The sequence below is a fragment of the Nerophis lumbriciformis genome, linkage group LG23 (genome assembly GCF_033978685.3).
Source record: "Nerophis lumbriciformis linkage group LG23, RoL_Nlum_v2.1, whole genome shotgun sequence".
Lineage (NCBI taxonomy): Eukaryota > Metazoa > Chordata > Actinopteri > Syngnathiformes > Syngnathidae > Nerophis > Nerophis lumbriciformis.
The window spans coordinates 13,942,501-13,964,696 of NC_084570.2; the positions used below are offsets into that span (position 1 = coordinate 13,942,501).

General features: G+C 38.9%; 1 protein-coding gene across 16 annotated transcripts in view; it reads left to right on the forward strand.

Moving 5' to 3' along the window:
- The window catches only part of LOC133622371 (peripheral plasma membrane protein CASK-like), a 111,892-nt gene that overhangs the window by 84,849 nt on the left and 4,847 nt on the right, over positions 1-22,196 (forward strand). For 3 of the 16 annotated variants that reach the window (XM_061985025.1, XM_061985026.1, XM_061985028.1), the window contains 14 exons: positions 4,551-4,739; positions 4,880-4,958; positions 5,024-5,109; positions 5,203-5,271; positions 5,344-5,412; positions 9,700-9,735; positions 10,158-10,196; positions 10,473-10,669; positions 13,247-13,362; positions 16,549-16,629; positions 16,689-16,769; positions 16,859-17,061; positions 19,334-19,426; positions 21,875-21,901. In XM_061985025.1, the coding sequence (XP_061841009.1) occupies positions 4,551-4,739; positions 4,880-4,958; positions 5,024-5,109; positions 5,203-5,271; positions 5,344-5,412; positions 9,700-9,735; positions 10,158-10,196; positions 10,473-10,669; positions 13,247-13,362; positions 16,549-16,629; positions 16,689-16,769; positions 16,859-17,061; positions 19,334-19,426; positions 21,875-21,901 (1,365 nt within the window). Of the gene's footprint in view, positions 1-4,550; positions 4,740-4,879; positions 4,959-5,023; positions 5,110-5,202; positions 5,413-9,699; positions 9,736-10,157; positions 10,197-10,472; positions 10,670-13,246; positions 13,363-16,548; positions 16,630-16,688; positions 16,770-16,858; positions 17,062-19,333; positions 19,427-21,874; positions 21,902-22,196 lie in introns of all 16 variants that reach the window. The other 13 variants (XM_061985033.1, XM_061985035.1, XM_061985038.1 and 10 more) reach the window with 8 other exon arrangements.

Sequence of the window (22,196 nt, forward strand, 5' to 3'; positions counted from 1 at the left end):
TTTTTGTGCAAATAATTAACTTAGAATTTCATGGCTGCAACACGTGCCAAAGTAGTTGGGAAAGGGCATGTTCACCACTGTGTTACATGGCCTTTCCTTTTAACAACACTCAGTAAACGTTTGGGAACTGAGGAGACACATTTTTTAAGCTTCTCAGGTGGAATTCTTTCCCATTCTTGCTTGATGTACAGCTTAAGTTGTTCAACAGTCCGGGGGTCTCCGTTGTGGTATTTTAGGCTTCATAATGCGCCACACATTTTCAATGGGAGACAGGTCTGGACTACAGGCAGGCAAGTCTAGTACCCGCACTCTTTTACTATGAAGCCACGTTGATGTAACACGTGGCTTGGCATTGTCTTGCTGAAATAAGCAGGGGCGTCCATGGTAACGTTGCTTCGATGGCAACATATGTTGCTCCAAAACTTGTATGTACCTTTCAGCATTAATGGCGCCTTCACAGATGTGTAAGTTACCCATGTCTTGGGCACTAATACACCCCCATACCATCACAGATGCTGGTTTTTCAACTTTGCGCTTATAACAATCCGGATGGTTCTTTTCCTCTTTGGTCCGGAGGTCACGACGTCCACAATTACCAAAAACAATTTGAAATGTGGACTCGTCAGACCACAGAACACTTTTCCACTTTGTATCAGTCCATCTTAGATGAGCTCAGGCCCAGCGAAGCCAACGGCGTTTCTGGGTGTTGTTGATAAACGGTTTTTGCCTTGCATAGGAGAGTTTTAACTTGCACTTACAGATGTAGCGACCAACTGTAGTTACTGACAGTGGGTTTCTGAAGTGTTCCTGAGCCCATGTGGTGATATCCTTTACACACTGATGTTGCTTGTTGATGCAGTACAGCCTGAGGGATCGAAGGTCACGGGCTTAGCTGCTTACGTGCAGTGATTTCTCCAGATTCTCTGAACCCTTTGATGATATTACGGACCGTAGATGGTGAAATCCCTAAATTCCTTGCAATAGCTGGTTGAGAAAGGTTTTTCTTAAACTGTTCAACAATCTGCTCACGCATTTGTTGACAAAGTGGTGACCCTCGCCCCATCCTTGTTTGTGAATGACTGAGCATTTCATGGAATCTACTTTTATACCCACTCATGGCACCCACCTGTTCCCAATTTGCCTGTTCACCTGTGGGATGTTCCAAATAAGTGTTTGATGAGCATTCCGCAACTGTATCAGTATTTATTGCCACCTTTCCCACCTTCTTTGTCACGTGTTGCTGGCATCAAATTTTAAAGTTAATGATTATTTGCAAAAAAAAAAAATGTTTATCAGTTTTAACATAAAATAAGTTGTCTTTGTATCATATTTAGCTGAATATGGGTTGAAAATGATTTGCAAATCATTGTATTCCGTTTATATTTACATCTAACACAATTTCCCAACTCATATGGAAACGGGGTTTGTATATGTGTATGTATATGTATGTATATATATATTTGTATGTGTGTGTATGTATATATTTGTGTGAGTGTGTATATTTATATATACTGTATTTATGTGTGTGTGTGTATATATATATATATAAAGTATATATATATATATATATATATATATATATATATATATATATATATATATGTGTGTGTGTGTGTGTGTGTGTGTGTGTGTGTGTGTGTGTGTGTGTGTGTGTGTGTGTGTGTGTATATATGTATACATATGTATGCATACATGTAGTTTTTGCAAGTCTTTATTTTCAGCTGGCTTTAGGGTAGCTTTTTTAGCAGGGTAGGCTTTCAAAACACTGTGGTAGCAGTGCTGGCGTTTCAGTTGGCTAATAAAGTTTGATATGTTGATGCACAAGGTCTTTTTACGCCCTTTGCTGAATGTTTGCGAAATGATTGGTGCAAATTGCACGCAAAATGTCTTCCTTTTAAGCAGTAAAGAATTCATACAAAATCTACGCAATGTTTGTTTCCAATGCGCTCGTGGGAAGTTTACGGCACGGCATGTCCCCGTAACGGCCCACAATTTATCGTGCACTCCTAGTTGATAAATAAAACAAGTGTCCATGTGCGCGTGCGCGCATGCATGTAATTACAAGCTGTTGTGTCAGAAGTAGGGTGCTGTATCCGTATAACTCCTTGCCACAAAGCTGCTTAACACCTGAGCTGGGTGATCGAGGTTAGAACTTTAGCGGAAACGTGTGTGTGCTGAAGTGATGGCTGAAAGCCACACTGAGGGGTTTCGGGCTCCAGCCTACTGTTGAGTGGATTGTTTACGCTTTCATCCGACGGGCCTCATGGCGGAAACACAACCAAGGAGAATATTGTGGACCCACTCAGAGACTGAACATAGAAGCACAGGGATTGTAAGGAGGATTTCATATTGAAGGTGTACTATTTTTTTTGTCTTGCTGACATGCAGTGTTTAATCGAATGCATAGTAAAAAGTATGATTATATATACTTTTGATTTAAAGTCAGAATAGATACATGGCTGTTTCAGTTTCTTTAAAGTTTACTATTGTGACACACTTTTGGTCTGGTTCTATCCAATTAGCCCACATTGCCTTGTGAGCTCAGCCTCGCTTATTTACGCCATTGCTAGCATAATGGATCACATATATCCTACCTAATACTTGTGTCAGAAATGTTGTTGTCCTCTTTTCTTGGTGCCCAATCAATTATGGTCTGAAATTAAACAATTGTGTTCTTCCTTCACATACATGTTCATTTAAATGTAACCCTTGTAAAACACTAGCGTCCAAAACATGTGTTCCTTATGTAATATGATTGTTCAGTTTGAAGTTTAGTGGTCTGTAATTTTGCCAGGGAGTTGTTTTTAATTTAGTTCTATTAAATTGCATTGTGTTTTTGATTGCAACGTCATTAGAATAGGATTTACACACTTTCTCTTAGGAACTATTTCAGCCTCATTGACTCCCATTATAACTGCTATTTTTAACAGACTGCAGTAATCATTGTACTGTGTATTACAATTTTTCCATTCTTGCCGATTGAATAACAAGTTCAATATTGTTTTTGATGTAATTGGGCTTTTTAGCCAACAGATTGTGCCAGAAAACCATTTGCAGAGCTTTGTGAGCGTACATGAGATAAACTGCCATCAAACCTCTGAAAAGCAGTAAAAAATGTCTTGGTCAGTGATATTTATTTAAGACTTGTGTAAACTCAATAGCTCAACCAAGTCCTGCTTGCTCTTACTCTTTCTTGCTCAGTAGGTAGGCACTGTAAAAAATAATCTTTGTTGTCTACTCTATAAAAAATAATGTTGTCATGAACTATTTTCCCATTCAATCTTCTTATTGTTGGGCGGCGCGGCTCGGTTGGTAAAGTGGCCGTGCCAGCAACTTGGGGGTTCCAGGTTCGATCCCCGCTTCCACCATCCTAGTCACTTCCGCTGTGTCTTTGGGCAAGACACTTTACCCACCTGCACCCAGTGCCACCCACACTGGTTTAAATGTAGCTTAAAGATCTAGATAATGGGTTTCACTATGTAAAGCGCTTTCAAGTAGTTTATATTATAGTATAATAGTAATATATCAATATAATTCACTTCACAATTCACAAGGCTGTAACTACCCAACCCTAAATATTGCACCATGCAAACTTTTTTTTTTCTTTTTTTTCTTTTTTTATAAATATTGCATACTCTGTATTTTTCCACTATAAAAAGTTGTATTTCTGACAAAAAGGCCATAATACATAAAACAAATCTAAATCTGAAGTTGTCAAAAGATTTCAAGCATTGTAAGTAAAAAAAAAAGAAAAAGAAAAAGAAAAAAGATTGCTGATTTATGACACTTTTATGAGGAGGTACCTTTTGGGTCGAAAGAGTAAAAATGTGTTTGTGCAAGGCTCAAGCAAAAGTTTTAGATATAGCTGACCCGTCTCCGCTCGGGATGGTGTCCTGCTGGTCCCACTATGGACTGGACTCTCACTATTATGTTAGATCAACTATGGACTGGACTTTCACAATATTATGCTAGACCCACTCGACGTCCATTGCATCCGGTCTCCCCTGGGAGGGTCACCCACATGAATAGAATAGAATAGAAAGCACTTTATTGATCCCTGGGGGAAATTCAGCACCACAGATTGCTCGCAATAGACAATGATAATAATAAATAATATAATATATATCTGCGGTCCTCTCCAAGGTTTCCAATAGTCATTCACATTGACATCCCACTGGGTTGTGAGTTTTCCCTTGCCCTTATGTGGGCTCTGAACCAAGGATGTTGTTGTGGCTTGTGCAGCCCTTTGAGACACTTGTGATTTAGGGCTATATAAATAAACATTGATTGATTGATTGACTGTTTGGCTTTTAGCAAGCGTGTTGCCGCGCCAACGGGCACATGTGAGCATTTGGCCACGGCAGCGACAGTAGTAGATGTGTTTGTCAGTGACAATGGTTCATGATTGTGGACCTGAGAGGATTACAGTAAGCCACACTCTTTAAAGCCCCTGCCTGACACACAGCCTGTGATGGCGCATGTGCTGCTCTTTAGCTTTAGCATTAATGCTTCTCGTGTGACCTGACCGGGTTTCCATGTCGCCACCCCAGGCTCTGCTACAGACCCACGATGTGGTGGCCCATGAAGTGTACAGCGACGAGGCGCTGAGAGTGACGCCCCCTCCCACTTCCCCTTACCTGAACGGAGACTCACCAGACAGCACTAACGGAGACATGGACCTTGAGAACGTCACTAGAGTTCGCCTAGTTCAGTTCCAGAAGAACACCGATGAGGCCATGGTGTGCAGATGCAAGCACACACACTATATCACCTCAAATAAAAGCATCTAAAAGTCGCGAAACGGCAAACATATGCTAGGACCTTAGCTAGCATGATTCAGTTCAGTTACTTTACAATTTTTTTTTTAAATTTTCCACAGGGCATTACTCTTAAAATGAACGAGCTCAACCACTGCATTGTAGCCAGGATCATGCACGGTGGAATGATTCATCGACAAGGTCTGCTCCCCTTTTATTTTACTTGCTCATATCACCTGGTCTCAATTTGTTCTCTTCTGCTTTAGGGACTCTGCACGTAGGAGATGAAATTCGAGAGATTAATGGCATCAGTGTTGCCAATCAAACAGTAGAGCAGCTCCAAAAAATGCTGGTAAGCAAGCGAGAAGGTCGCCTTTTTCCACGTGTACTTGGGCTCTCTCCTTAAATGCATCATGTTTGAAGTGTTTGTTATTGATATCCACAGCGAGAGATGAGAGGAAGCATCACGTTCAAGATTGTGCCAAGTTACAGGTCCCAGTCCAAGTCTTTTGAGGTACAGAACAAAAACCTGTTCCGCCTTACAACACTTAAAGAAAAGCAAATCATGGGAGCGTTTGTGTTGCAGAAGGAGTCCCCAGATTTGTCTCAACATTCGGCTGCGAATGGTCATGCAAGCGTCACCAGTTCCATCCTGGTAAGTGTACCTCATGCCAGTGCATCCGCAAGATATTCAACGGCGCTTCACTTTTTCCACATTTTATGATGTTACAGCCTTATTCCAAAATGGAATAAATTCATTTTTGTCCTCAAAATTCTACAAACAATACCCCATATTAACAAGGTGATTTTTTGTTTCTAAATTGCAAATGTAGCTAAACTAAAAAATATTTAATTATTAATTAAAAACTATTTACAACCTTTGCTCAATACTTTTGGCAGCAATCTTTTTTAATATGATGCTACAAGCTTGGCACACCTATCTTTGGTCAGTTTTGCCTATTCCTCTTTGCAGCACCTCTTAAGCTCCATCAGGTTGGATGGGAAGTGTTGGTTTTCATTCAGGATGTCTCTGTACATTGCTGCATTCATCTTAGTCTAGTCAGGAAGGTGACCAATAACTCAATAGTCACACTGTCAGAGCTACAGCATTCCTCTGAGGAGAGAGGAGAACCTTCCAGAACCATCTCTGCAGTAATCCACCAATCAGGCCTGTATGGTATAGTGGCCAGACAGAAGCCCTTCCTAAGAAAGACTTTCCCAAAATGCACCTAAAAGACTCTCAGACCATGAGTAACAAAATTCTTTGGTCTGATGAGACAAAGATTGAATTCTTAGGCGTCATGTTTGGAGGAAAACCAGGCACCGCTCATCACCAGGCCAACACCATCCTTACAGTGAAGCATGGTGGTAGCAGCATCATGCTGTGGGAGATGTTTTTCAGCAGCAGGAACTGGGAGATTAGTTCGGTTAGAGGGAAAGATGAATGCAGCAATGTACAGAGACATCCTGTATGTAAACCAACGTTTCCCATCGAACCTGATGGAGCTTGAGAGGTGCTGCAAAGAGAAATGGGCAAAACTGACCAAAGATAGGTGTGCCAAGCTTGTGGCATCGTACTCAAAAATACTTGAGACTGTAATTGCTGCTAAAGGTGCATCAACAAAGTATTGAGCAAAGGCTGTGAATACTTACGTAATGTATTTTTTTTATTTTTACTAAAAATGCAAAAAAGACAACTTCACATTGTCAGTATGGGGTATTGTGAGGAAAGTGTGTATTTTGAGAGAAACATGCATTTATTTAATTTTTGATTAAGGCTGTAACATAACAAAATGTGGAAAAAGTGGAGCGTTGTGAATACTTTCCGGATGCACTGTATGTAGTAAAGGGGACCTATGATGATTTATGTTTTTTTCTGACTTATAATTGTTGTTACAATGCCGTAGAGTCAAATTATAAGGTTTGTGTATTTGAGCGTGAGTTTACGCGCAGATTTAGATGCCCTTGCCTGCGGTAGCAGCCTGGCTACGTTGTGATGTCACACCGATATAGACATACCGGTACTTATTTGGACATTAGGTAAGGCTATCAGTCAGAGGGAGAAGAGCTCTGTATGATGCCAGTGGAGTTTGAGGAAACAAGGAAAAGTAGGATTTAGTGTCATTTTCATCTAATTGAGGCATGTGCACAATAAGACCGACATGCAATGCAAAGCAGATTTTTTTATGCAGCTTTGTGGTAGAAAATGAATGAATGGATGGGCTTTGTATTGATCGGAGAGTGTGCAGTAGGGATAGGTATCCAATAAAATATTAGTATAATACTAGTACCAAATCACTACTTTAAAAACAGTATCAGTGCTTAACAGTGCCAAAACTGGTGTTTAATTTTTTTTTTTACACATGCCAATTTTTCAACAAATTATAAATGCCTTTTTATTTGTATGGGATTTTCTGCTTGCCACAAAACGTTCAATATTCATTACTTGGCTCTACAAATTAGAATGAGTTCAAACTATTAAGATGATACCTTGACGTACTGGATGGGTCAGTACCTATTAGTGCCCATTCGTGGTTGGTCGGAGCCTGGCGCCAAAAATTGCTCCTCCGATTCAACCATCAAACAGTCATTACTTCACTTTAAATGATCAGTTCTCCTTTCAAACTGATATAAGTCTTTAAAATCAGGAACTGATCATGACTAGGCAGCAATATCGCCCCCTTGGGGTGGAAACTCATAATGGTCATAACTTTTTTCCATATCCTCAGAGCTTCCTGAATTTTTGATGGTAGGTCGGGGCATTTGGGAAGGGCGTGACCGCATCCGTCATGCGTTCCCGCCAACTTGATTGAATCCCGAGTTGCACGGGGGTGTGAGGGACCGTTTGACGCTGCTTGCAGCTTTAATATAAAATTGTGTTTTGGAATAAACTTATCTTCAAGGTACCTTCTTTTTGTGCAATACTAAGACATTCAAATAGTACCGTTTTCTGCTAGCTGGCAAATAGAGCGCTAATCGCAAGATTGCAACTTGAGCACTTAAATGCAAATATTATAATATTACAGTATAATGTTTTAATAATGTTTTTATTTCAAATCTGCAGAGTAGAGTAAGTAGGGTGGCCATTTCACTGCCATTTATAAACCAGTGTTAATGTGTATTTAAAGACATTTACATTTGTGAAATAAATGCAGGGGGAATATAAAAATACATACAGTACAAGCCAAAAGTTTGGACACACCTTCTCATTCAATGCGTTTTCTTTATTTTCATGACTATTTACATTGTAGATTGTCACTGAAGGCATCAAAACTATGAATGAACACATGTGGAGTTATGTACTTAACAAAAAAAGGTGAAATAACTGAAAACATGTTTTGTATTTTAGTTTCTTCAAAATAGCCCCCCTTTGCTCTGATTACTGCTTTGCACACTCTTGGCATTCTCTCGATGAGCTTCAAGCACACCTGTGAAGTGAACACTATTTCAGGTGTCTACCTCTTGAAGCTCATCGAGAGAATGCCAAGAGTGTGCGAAGCAGTAATCAGAGCAAAGGGTGGCTATTTTGAAAAAACTAGAATACAAAACATCCATCCATCCATCCATCCATCCATCCATCTTCTTCCGCTTATCCGAGGTCGGGTCGCGGGGGCAGCAGCCTAAGCAGGGAAGCCCAGACTTTCCTCTCCCCAGCCACTTCGTCCAGCTCTTCCCAGGCCAGCCGGGAGACATAGTCTTCCCAACGTGTCCTGGGTCTTCCCCGTGGCCTCCTACCGGTTGGACGTGCCCTAAACACCTCCCGAGGGAGGCGTTCGGGTGGCATCCTGACCAGATGCCCGAACCACCTCATCTGGCTCCTCTCGATGTGGAGGAGCAGTGGCTTTACTTTGAGCTCCCCTCGGATACAAAACATGTTTTAGTTATTCTATCTTTTTTTGTAAAGTGCATTAAGATTAAGATTAGTTTATTTCAAAAGGGACAATGCAATTTCATAAAACACATGACTACACATGGTTAAAAAAGCCAGAATTAGCCAGAAGGCTAGTTTTCATCTGTAGTCCCCTGGCCATGATGTAAAAAAGGCAGTAAAATTACAATTTCAAAGAAAAAGAAAAGAAAAAGTGAGAAAAATGAAAAAAAGCACACAATACATTTACGATATAATAAAAATTTAAATACAACAAAACATTTGTCATAGCATCAAAACAGGCTCATCTTTTAGTGCTGGCAGCTGTAGGCGTTGATAAGCCACATTTAAAAAAATTTTTGTAACTCCACGTGTTCATTCATAGTGTTGATGCCTTCAGTGACAATCTATAATGTAAATAGTCATGAAAATAAAGAAAACGCATTGAATGAGAAGGTGTGTCCAAACGTTTGGCCTGTACTGTATATATTTTGAAAAAAAAGTCTGTCCATCCATCCATCCATTTTCTACTGCTTGTCCCTTTCGGGGTCGCGGGGGGTCGCTGGAGCCTTACTCAGCTGCATTCGGGCGGAAGGCGGGGTACACCCTGGAGAAGTCGCAACCTCATCGCAGGGCCAACACAGATAGACAGACAACATTCACACTCACATTCACACACTAGGGCCAATTTAGTGTTACCAATCAACCTATCCCCAGGTACATGTCTTTGGAGGTGGGAGGAAGCCGGAGTACCCGGAGGGAACCCACGCAATCACGGAGAGAACATGCACACTCCACACAGAAAGATCCCGAGCGCGGGATCGAACCCAGGACCTTCGTATTGTGAGGCAGACGCACTAACCCCTCTTCAACCGTCTAATCTACCAAAAATTTTACAACATTGCAGTAACTCTACGTACCCCCCTAAGGGTCAGAACACAAGGCAATGTTTCAAATTGTCATACGTCCCCTTTAAAATATTATGAGTATAGTAAGTAGATAAGAATTTAAAGACAAGTAATATTAAGTATTAGTGCTGACAATATTTACATGAGCCTATTGCTTCTCCAATAGGATCTACCCGCAACAATTCAGCCCAAAGGTCGTCAGGTGAGTTTTACAGGAAGCCTTTGACCGTCTCTTCCTTTTTTGTCCGCAAGAATCGCTAACAAGACCAACTTATTGTCTTCTGATTTGCATGTACTGTATATCCAACATACAACATTTACCTCCCGTCTGGGACTCATGACATTGAGCCTTAGTGTGACTCTGCTCAAGGCTCCTTTTTGAACATTTTTTTTTAAACTATTTTAAGTTTTTCTGTCACATCTTCCCCTTTTAATGCGATCATCAGCATATCGCATTTTTAGGAGCATGTTGAACCTGACCATGCTCAAAAGTGTCCTGCACACATTAGCGACAACGTTACATGTACTAGTCGTGAGTCCCGTCAGCGCACCTTGTGTTTGTGCCCCACAACGTATTCTGCTGCATGATTTCTGTGTAAGTGTGTGATACTCTCAACCCCATAGATCTCCAGACCTGCCATCAAGGACAAATTGTCCATCAAGGTAAGATGTCTCCCAGAGGAACCTTGTAGAAGTAGATCCAGCCTCACCCCACCTTTGTCACAAAGCACTGCCCCTCGCCATAGTGATATGTGTGCCCCATTGGTCAGCTGTTTACTTTCACTTTTAGACTCCTTATGACCCCTATCAACAACCCCTCCTGGCTGTGCATTTGCTAGATGTTGCTGATGTAGCAGTCGCTCGCACGGTCAGCTTAACTGTCTCTCTGTCTCGCTCGTGGACTAACAAAAGTTGGCCGCGACTGTTCTCTCCCCGCAGATTTATGTCCGTGCTCAGTTTGAGTATGACCCGGCAAAAGACGACCTCATACCTTGTAAAGAAGCAGGCATACGATTCAGGGTGGGGGACATCATTCAGATCATCTCCAAGGATGACCACAATTGGTGGCAGGGGAAGCTGGAGAATACCAAGAATGGCACAGCAGGCCTCATCCCTTCACCGGAGTTGCAGGAGTGGTGAGATGAAAAGATTTCCAAGTTTGCCTTTAAGTGCGCACAAACCGTTTATTTGGCATTTTGACATTTTCATTTTTTTAAATTCTCATTTTGATTTCATTCATTAAAATCAAACAGAGGAAGAAAAAAATAAACATAACATTAAAGTAAAATATGAATGAAATGTGCAGAAAGAAGTTAACAACTTATATCTGACCCCTATTCACGCAGCAATTGTCTTCCAATTTAGGAGACTACAAAGCCATATTTTATTTTCACAATAAATAAACCAAATAAATGAAGACATAATTTTACTCAACATAATTTTCATATTTTTTTAAATAGAGAGGGTTTTTCATTGTTTTGTTCCCCTGTCAAGCCTGTTCCAAAAAACAGACACCCTTTTTTGAGATGCTTCTTACCATCCTCACTGTTCTAAAATTAGATTTTTCTTACCAAAAAAAAGCTCAGTTCCTTTCAGATAATAAGTGCTTTTTACAAATCTGTTTCGAATGTTGTTTTGTAGAATTTTTCTATGTGGTGATTTTTAGGATATTGAGCTGTGCCAGGTCATGAATTTTCAATAAGTTTAAGTGTTTTGAATATTGGGGTTGTGGGTTCCCCATATGCATTTCCAGTAATGATTCTTACGGCTCTTTTCTGCAAAAGGAAGATTGGATTCAAATATGTTTTACAGTCACTACCCCACATTCCAATACAGTATGTCAGTTATGGAACAATCAGTGAGTTAATATACAAAATATACAATGCAATTCCTTCAATAGCAATACATATATTGGACTCTGCCTTATTTTTCGGTGTAGGTCTTTTAACATTTTTACATCAGTAGATATGACATCTACACACACACATGACAGCAATATTTCGTGTTTGAAAACAATTTATATTTAGTGAAATAGATACTACTAACCACTGCTCAAGCACCAGCCCAATTGCCCTGCATTAAAAAGTTACCTTTTTGCTGTAGTATTTTTTTTAATTCATTTAAATATATTCTCATTGTCAATAATTCTTCACAAATATGTTCTGATATCTGACATGACTTTTATTTGAGTTCTTGTTAGGTTTCATCTCTGGTCTACCCCCTACTTTCCTTGCATGCAACGCTGGTCGTCTCCTCTGCTTACATGAACAAAACTTAAAAATTTTTGCCCGGAATTCCAGTTTTTGTCCTTCTTTCTTGGCGTCTTCCTTCTGTTTTGTTTGTTTCCACGACTGCAACGATCGAGTTCCACGACAAGCCTCCATCTGCAACACTCTGAGCGCGGGCTTATGAAAGGAGCGTGGCGGGTTTCATGTTTTGTGATTCAATCAAAAAGCGACGTGACAGAATGGTACAAGATGGATGGATGGATGGATGGCCAAAGATAACATGAAGACAACAGAAAAGATATGTCTGCCAAAAATCCAAACTACCGTATTTTTCGGACTATAAGTCGCAGTTTTTTTCATAGTTTGGCCGGGGGTGCGACTTATACTCAGGAGCGACCTATGTGTGAAATTATTAACACATTACCGTAAAATATCAAATAATATTATTTAGCTCATTCACGTAAGAGACTAGACGTATAAGATTTCATCGGATTTAGCGATTAGGAGTAACAGATTGTTTGGTAAACGTATAGCATGTTCTATATGTTATAGTTATTTGAATGACTCTTACCATAATATGTTACGTTAACATACCAGGCACGTTCTCAGTTGGTTATTGTGTCATATAACGTACACTTATTCAGCCTGTTGTTCACTATTCTTTATTTATTTTAAATTGCCTTTCAAATGTCTATTCTTGGTGTTGGGTTTTATCAAATACATTTCCCCAAAAAATGTGACTTATATATGTTTATTTCCTTTTTTGTTATGCATTTTCGGCCGGTGCGACTTATACTCCGGATTGCCTTATACTATACTATAAAAATACGGTATGTGTAAATTGACAAATGGGAGACTAATTATATAAGTAAAGAAGAGCAAGCAGCAGCTCACAGATTCTCATACTTTCTGTAACGTCCAGGAAGAAATTATGTTAGCCAGTTTGAAAAATCTAAAACCTACATGAAAGAGCCTAGAATTGTTTTTATTTTAATGTTCACAACATTTCAGGGTTATTTACAGGGAAACATTACAATGTTTTAAATCCATAAAATTGTATAAAAAAGTATATATTGTGAAATACTATAATTTAAAAAATTTTACCAGGCGATTTACCATATTTTGAAATGCAAATGCTGACGCTCCTTGACCCGTAACATTAGACACACGCAATAAAGGTGTTTGTGGAATCCCCTGATGTTGTTTGGTGCTAAATCAACCACGACATTAGCGCCGCATACAACGTTATGTCGCTACTGGTGTGCCGTTTCCTATAGAAAATGTAAAAAAAAAAACGACGCCTTGTCCATCTGTTGACGGACGTATACTATTCATATTTAGGTAACTTTTACTGCAGATGAATATCGGCTTTAAATATCAGTTATCAGCCTCCTTGACTACTAACCGTTGCTATCGGCCCTGAAAAAAACATATAGTTTGAACTCTAGCACGTATCTCACCTTCCATTTCCTGTGGTGTTTGCAGGCGTGTGGCATGTATAGCAATGGAGAAGACCAAACAGGAACAGCAGGCCAGTTGCACGTGGTTTGGCAAGAAGAAGAAACAGTATAAAGACAAGTACCTGGCCAAGCACAACGCAGGTAAGCCACGTGTTTTCATGTCACATTGCACAGTTTTTCATACAAACAGCAGCATTGGAAGGTACACTTTGTTGTCCTCGATCTCATTTGGGACAATTAAAACAAGTTTTTTGCCATAGCGCAGCTAAATAAGATTGTTCTCTTATGCAGCCAAACATGTCTGTAGTGACCACTCAAGGCAAACGGCCATGACCAACTCAAATGTTGAACATAAAGGAAGAAAATACAAATCGATTGACGTCATAGAAAGTTCATCATAAAAAGAGTAAACAATTCTATAACAACTCTAACTAAATTCCACTGAGTGCGTTTGAGTTGTGGCTGCGTCCCAGCTGCAGAGTCAAGGGGGTAGATAGAGCGAGACAGGAAGTATGACACATAAACAAAATAAATCTGGTTGGTTTTCTGAATGCACTTTGTTTTGAATATTAGGTTAATAATTACTTATGTTAAAAAGCACAGAAATCCAGAAAAATACAAATGTAATTTAAGCAGGTCGTGTGTGGATGTGCTGCATTTTACCACAATAATTTGTTGGGTATAGTAGCAAAAATATTGTTCTCAAATAAGAGTAGCGTTACTTTTGTGTAATGTGACTGAAGTAATTATTATTTCAGTAAGAGTAAGAATTCAGTGAAAAAAAGTACGCAAATACTGACTACCGGTAACTGATGAATGCGGTAACTTTTGAGTATTAGTAGCTGTTTTTTACCCCCTTGTGCAACCTTAATATTGCCTACTTTTCAGCAATGTTTTTCTCTCTCAAAACTTGAAATCTTTCAACTTAAAATCTATTTATTGCTATAAAATGTTTTATGGCCTTTTTGTCAAAAATAACAAAGTTTTTTTAACAATTAAAAAATGCCAACTATGCAATATTTAAAGAAATAAGTTGCAGAGTGGAATATTGGTTGGGTAATGTCAACCTAGAATAGGTCAATAATTTATGCAATATTTAAAAAAACAAGTTGCAGAGTGGAATATTGGTTGGGTAATTTCAACCTTCAATAAGTCAATAATTTATGACTTCCTGTTGTAGACACCTTTGTTTTCTGTCGTATTCCTCTGATATACTCTAGATCTATCACTCTGTTCTAAGAAAGTGCAGCTTGGAGATTCGATGTGCACAATTGAATAGCTTAGTTGCTCAGACAGTAATGTGTTTCATAATGGGGAAAGACGTTAATGTCTCTTGTTTTCTTTTTAGCATTTGAAATCCCGATGTGAGACAACCACACATGTTTTTTTTATGCATTTTAATGTAAATAAAAGTCTGCGAACAATAGAGCCAGCAGGAGTCACTTTATTCCGCCTAAGGATGTATATACATGCTGTAAGTATATACTGTATGTAATGTAGTAACAGGCACATTCATAGTAACATGTAATATTTACGCATTTTGGTCATTTAAGTGTACGGCGGCGGAATAATATCATAGGCACATCACAACGTTCGCTTTTTCCTTCACCAACAATACATGGCTGACTTTGTGAGGGACAAGAAACATAATAAAACAATCACTTACTGTACAATGTCTGCTCTTACTGGAATACCAACTGCTAGGATGATCATATCTTCCTGTTAAGATGAAAGATTATTCATAGTCCTTGCAAAGGGTTAAAAAAAGGTGGGTGCAAAATTATTGTCTTTTTAGTTTCCCCACTTTATGGCCACAACCCAGGTGAGAGCCATGATTTATAATCTAGAATTAACTTTTTACAAGCTCAAAGACGATACATCATCTCACTGGCTGATGATGTCAGTATAGCAGCGTAAGGTAGTTCCCTCTCTGTGATCAATAAAAATAGGTCCTTAACATTAGCGCTTATGGTAACAATGTCGCTAATACTTTTTTAATATTCAGGTCACGAAATGTAAATGGAGTATTGTTGGTGGTTTTTGGATGTTTTTTTAGTGAGTTTTTTGGGCACAATCGAGGAGCTTGCTTTGACTCCATTGTTAGCTGACTTTTATTAAGATTTATTTAAGAGTTAGAATGCATTAAACAAGACATATGATTTTAGTTCTTGTCTCTCATAAGGATTGTGAATGATAGGCAAAATTCCCCAAAAAGTGCAGTTCCCCTTTAAGCTAGCTATCGCTAGACGATTCATTAGTTTATCAAAGTCAGGTTGTTGGTCACATTTGTTTATTGAATTTTTGACATATACAGTCCAGAAATACAATTACACACATCTCAAATAAAAATAAAATAAATATAATAAACTTGGAAAAAAAACAAGCATCAGTCAAATAAGGACATGCAAATATTGACATGAAGCCACATACAACTGCACTCCTGAATGTCTGTGCAGCAATACACAAAAGCAGACAAAAGGCTCATCAATTATCTACCTTTTAATTACTTTTCAATCAGGTTACATATTTTAGGAAACTACCCCATACTTCCTGAATCAATGACGGTGTTCTGATACTTTTTTTTAATAACGGTAATACTGACCGTTGGGAGTTTTACCGCGGTTATCATTAGTAGCATTTATCGTTACATCCCGAAGGGGCTGCTATTTGAGGTACCGGTATATGTAAAAAAAAAAGGGATGCAAAATAGGTTACACAGGTAGTTGCGACAGACCAGGTTTGTCACACTACTTTTTTTTGCAAGGTACATTTCAAGCAGCCGCTAACGCAAGTTTGACTGTACTTTAAAACGTGTCCTGTCAAGTCCAGTGTGGCATGTTGCTTCTTCCCTCTGAGACCCTCAGCTCCATCAATGTTACCTTGACTAACTAATGGACTTACTCCCCACTTTGGGTGCAACATTTTTACTGTATGTCCTTTTTATTTGACTGTTTTATTAACCCTTGCCCTCCCGCCCTCTGCCCATGTTTCATGCTGTCTCATACCCAATGACTTGGCTGCATGTAAGTAACTCCAGACGGCTGGCTTCTGTGTTTTCTTTCTCTTCTCTCTGCAATTTTTTTTTTTTTTTTACCTGTTCTCTCCCTAATGACTGCTTAGCCTTTGAATGCACATAGTTGTTTCTGTGATCAGTACTATGACAAATAGTAGTGTATTGCTTAACTTTTATCTGTCTTCTTTGTCAGGATTAGAATCAATAAGTAAATTTTACAGACTTCCACAGCAGTTGAATATTATTTCTGATGATTTGCATTATCCTGACTTATTTGTGGGACCTTTTCAAGTGGTTCTCTTTTTCTCTGACAGTGTTTGACCAACTAGATCTGGTCACATACGAAGAGGTGGTGAGGCTGCCCTCGTTCAAAAGGAAAACGCTGGTTTTGCTCGGTAAGTCAAGTCTCTATACAGCATTAATGGGGATTATGACGCCTCTCTCTGTAATTCAGGTGCACACGGAGTTGGCAGGAGGCATATCAAGAACACGCTGATCACTAAACACCCTGACCGTTTCGCCTACCCCATCCCTCGTAAGAAACCCCGTTACCATCCCAAAATAATGTTCTCCTTCCCGACCATAAAACTTGGAGATGACCTGTTTCCGTCATGTCCCCTTCAGACACGACTCGGCCTCCGAAGAAGGATGAGGAAAACGGAAAGAACTACTACTTTGTGTCTCACGACCAGATGATGCAGGACATCAGCAACAACGACTACCTAGAGTACGGCAGCCACGAGGATGCCATGTACGGAACCAGGCTGGAGACTATCAGGCAGATCCACACCCAGGGCATGATCTCCATTTTAGATGTTGAGCCACAGGTAAAGTGCACCATACTTTGTGAACATAGGCGCCACCCAGGAGGCGGCTCAACCTCTGATTAGCTTGGACTAGCAATTACCGTATTTTCCGGACTATAGAGCACACCGATATATAAGCCGGACTCACTAATTTTCAGAAGAACAGAATATTTTTCTATATATTAGCCGCACTGGACTATAAGCCGCAGATATATACGTCGTGAAATTAGTTATTTACACAGAAATTTTCTGCAAATGTTTATTTACATACCTTAATTGTTTGCAAACGGTGTCTGTAACAAGGCAGTAAAACTGCTAAATTAAACAAAACAGAAGTCATCGTCATGGACCCACTAGCGGCGGAAGCTAGCTCTCCTATCAGCTAAACAGACTCAATAACTCCACAGAGACGTCTTGGTGAATTTACTGAGGAATTTGTGAAACTTGAACAATACAAAGAGAATGCAGTTGAAAGTTAATAATACTAACCGAGACACTCGTAAATGTGTTTTATAGCTAATGCTGAGGACGCTAGCTTGATTACATTATGACAGCACTTACAAATATGCATGAAAACACTTCTACTGACATCACACATTGGATGGTTTAGCATGTAAGAATTGTTTTAGTTATATTGTAAAACTTACAAACGTTGCTTGGAGTGATGAATGCATAATCCATAGGAGTCGAATGCTATGAACAACCAGAAGACGGAATGGCACTTGTACTTCCGGTTGAAAGCTCTAAAACATAAGGGCACTGCAGTGCCTGCAGTGAGCGAACTCTTCCAAAAGATGGCGTCATAGCACAAACAATAACACACCTTTTCAGTGTCTTTGCTTGCATTTTTGCCATCAGTAAAGAAAAATCCATAAATTATATGCACCGTTTTATAAGCCGCAGGGTTCAAAGCGTAGGAAAAAAGCAGTAGCTTATAGTCCAGAATTTATGTTAATTATCTTAATAATATTGTCAAGAGACTTGATACTTTACAGTGGTCAAAATTTTGACTGCTTTTTGATTTTTATATTAAAAAAATGCAAGCGAGGACCATAATCTAATGCGAACACACCTTTTTTGACTGGTACTATATTTGTCCTGCATAAAGACTTTTTGTATACATTTTTAGATTGATTTTATAGTTCAGCATGTCCAAAAAATTAGGGGTGGGTGATAAAACAATATTAATATATATCGCGATAGACACGTAATTGATAGCAATAAAAAAATGCGTTCGATAAACAGTGACGAGAATTTTTTTAAATTCTGCGTTGGAAGAAACCGGATGTTGCAAAGCAAGGTTGGTTGCATAAACAAAGGCACTCGCTGTCTGGTAATTGAGCATGCACTGGGAGTGACACGCTAACAGCCAATCAGTAACAGTATCAACTATCACGTTTGGTTGTGCCATCTTGTTGACCCGCGGTAGACTATATTGGAGTGAGAAGAGAAACTAAAAATGAGTGTTGCAGAGAGCGAAGAATAAAAAAATAAAAAACAGGAAACATTTTTTTTTTTTTTAAACAGACCCTAGTCAGACCAATGTGGACTGTAAATTATGCAAAACGGTCGTCCCCACCAATAACGTTAACACCGCATCACTTTATCTTAGCTCACCCTTTAGAGCACAGCTGCAACTTCCTGGCACTAAACCTGCAGAAATAGTTCTTCTCAGGTTTCTCTATGTTTACATTTTCACACTATGCACTATTTTGTTACACTTTATTAAGCATTTCTTACATATTCCTAATTTTTGCACCATAATTTTAGGGGGTTATTGTTAAGTGTTCAATGTCAATCAATCAATCAATCAATGTTTATTTATATAGCCCTAAATCACAAGTGTCCACAATGTGATTTTAGAATTTGGTTTACATCGTTTAAGTGCTTTCTATGGTTTTGTTGACATTTCCGTTCCTTTCTGCCTTTGATAGCTCAGGGATTATAATCAGAGGAAAGTTACATTTTACAATGTTTACATTTAATATGTATTTCTCCTAAACCTTATTTTCGATAGTTGATAAAAATATCGACCGATATAAACACTAATATGATACAGTTATGATACAGCCCAGCCATACCAACAATGTTTTAGTGTTTTGTAAGTGCGTTACATAAAAGTAAATCAGCTGACATTGCATTGTAACATGAAGCCAGTAATAAAATGTCTCACTCGTTGCACAGGCCTCAGTAAATATAAACAATTTAGGAGCAATAAAATCAAAGGTAGCACAAAAATTAGCTCAATGTGATATTAAAACTTTTACTATCCGTCTCTTTTCCCCCGTTCCAGGCACTAAAGATCCTCAGGACAGCTGAGTTTGCTCCCTTTGTCGTATTCATCGCAGCTCCCACTCTCACGCCGGGCATGACAGAGGTACAGGAGGTATTTTTCGCCTGTCTTTTACTTCTGCACTCTACTTGGTGTTTGTGTGTGCCGTGTTTCCCGCAGAGTGGCAATCGGCCATATCAAGATGACGTGGAATTTGCATAATTGGCTATGACACATGTATATTTTTTTAAAAGGTTAAAAAAACACATATATTTAAAGACAAACCTTTGTGTTATTGACAATCAATTAACAAACAATCTTGTTACCTTGTATTGTTTTGCTCATTTTCCATATTTAATATTGATTTAATTACTACAAACATTCAACTTGAGTTGTTTATTAATAGTCATCACAATAAAGTTAATGTGAAACTAAGCACACAAAGGAAATTACATTATTACAGACATACCGGTACATGTAGGAATATTGTTAAATTGACGATACAGGGAAAAAAAGCAACACAACCTTAAAGGATAATGTTTGGCACTTGTGCCGCCAGCTTAATGCTAACATACAATTGACGATTATAATATATATATATATACAGGTAAAAGCCAGTAAATTAGAATATTTTGAAAAACTTGATTTATTTCAGTAATTGCATTCAAAAGGTGTAACTTGTACATTATATTTATTCATTGCACACAGACTGATGCATTCAAATGTTTATTTCATTTAATTTTGATGATTTGAAGTGGCAACAAATGAAAATCCAAAATTCCGTGTGTCACAAAATTAGAATATTACTTAAGGCTAATACAAAAAAGGGATTTTTAGAAATGTTGGCCAACTGAAAAGTATGAAAATGAAAAATATGAGCATGTACAATACTCAATACTTGGTTGGAGCTCCTTTTGCCTCAATTACTGCGTTAATGCGGCGTGGCATGGAGTCGATGAGTTTCTGGCACTGCTCAGGTGTTATGAGAGCCCAGGTTGCTCTGATAGTGGCCTTCAACTCTTCTGCGTTTTTGGGTCTGGCATTCTGCATCTTCCTTTTCACAATACCCCACAGATTTTCTATGGGGCTAAGGTCAGGGGAGTTGGCGGGCCAATTTAGAACAGAAATACCATGGTCCGTAAACCAGGCACGGGTAGATTTTGCGCTGTGTGCAGGCGCCAAGTCCTGTTGGAACTTGAAATCTCCATCTCCATAGAGCAGGTCAGCAGCAGGAAGCATGAAGTGCTCTAAAACTTGCTGGTAGACGGCTGCGTTGACCCTGGATCTCAGGAAACAGAGTGGACCGACACCAGCAGATGACATGGCACCCCAAACCATCACCCAACCATGCAAATTTTGCATTTCCTTTGGAAATCGAGGTCCCAGAGTCTGGAGGAAGACAGGAGAGGCACAGGATCCACGTTGCCTGAAGTCTAGTGTAAAGTTTCCACCATCAGTGATGGTTTGGGGTGCCATGTCATCTGCTGGTGTCGGTCCACTCTGTTTCCTGAGATCCAGGGTCAACGCAGCCGTCTACCAGCAAGTTTTAGAGCACTTCATGCTTCCTGCTGCTGACCTGCTCTATGGAGATGGAGATTTCAAGTTCCAACAGGACTTGGCGCCTGCACACAGCGCAAAATCTACCCGTGCCTGGTTTACGGACCATGGTATTTCTGTTCTAAATTGGCCCGCCAACTCCCCTGACCTTAGCCCCATAGAAAATCTGTGGGGTATTGTGAAAAGGAAGATGCAGAATGCCAGACCCAAAAACGCAGAAGAGTTGAAGGCCACTATCAGAGCAACCTGGGCTCTCATAACACCTGAGCAGTGCCAGAAACTCATCGACTCCATGCCACGCCGCATTAACGCAGTAATTGAGGCAAAAGGAGCTCCAACCAAGTATTGAGTACCGTATTGTACATGCTCATATTTTTCATTTTCATACTTTTCAGTTGGCCAACATTTCTAAAAATCCCTTTTTTGTATTAGCCTTAAGTAATATTCTAATTTTGTGACACACGGAATTTTGGATTTTCATTTGTTGCCACTTCAAATCATCAAAATTAAATGAAATAAACATTTGAATGCATCAGTCTGTGTGCAATGAATAAATATAATGTACAAGTTACACCTTTTGAATGCAATTACTGAAATAAATAAAGTTTTTCAAAATATTCTAATTTACTGGCTTTTACCTGTATATATGTGTATGTATATATATATATATATATATATATATATGTGTATATATATATATATATATATATATATACATATATATATATATATATATATATATATATATATATATATATATATATATATATATATATATATATATATATATATTATAATAATATAATATATTTTTTTTGCCATTGTTTAAATTTGTAATTAACTCATGGGAAACACCCTTTGTGTGCTCACTAACTCCTTTCATACAGTGTCTGTGTTTATAAATGCTCCATGTTTCCCCTTTCCTCAAGGTATTTATCACCTGCACCTCATTCTTTAAGCATGTTTGTCTTTTCTTTGGCATGCCTTTTTTCATTTGCACTGGAGGTTCCCAAGTGGTGTCGGAAACTGCCTGTAAGTAATAAGCGCGTGTTGTTGATGTTGTGTTACGTGAAATCCTAAGAGCCCTCTTTTAGTCCTTGTTTAGTCACCTGAAAATCAATCTCCTCCGTCTACACACAGACGGACTAGCACGTCTCTACTACAGTGGAACAGGGTTCATTTTTGCCTCATCCCTCACTTAAAGGGGTCATATTACGATTTTTTTCCTACATTTTAAACACTTCATTTTGTCTACATAACATGTAATGTTGGTTCTCTGGTGAAAAATGTGCATAGATTTTGTCTTAAGCCATATTTTTTCTCCCTT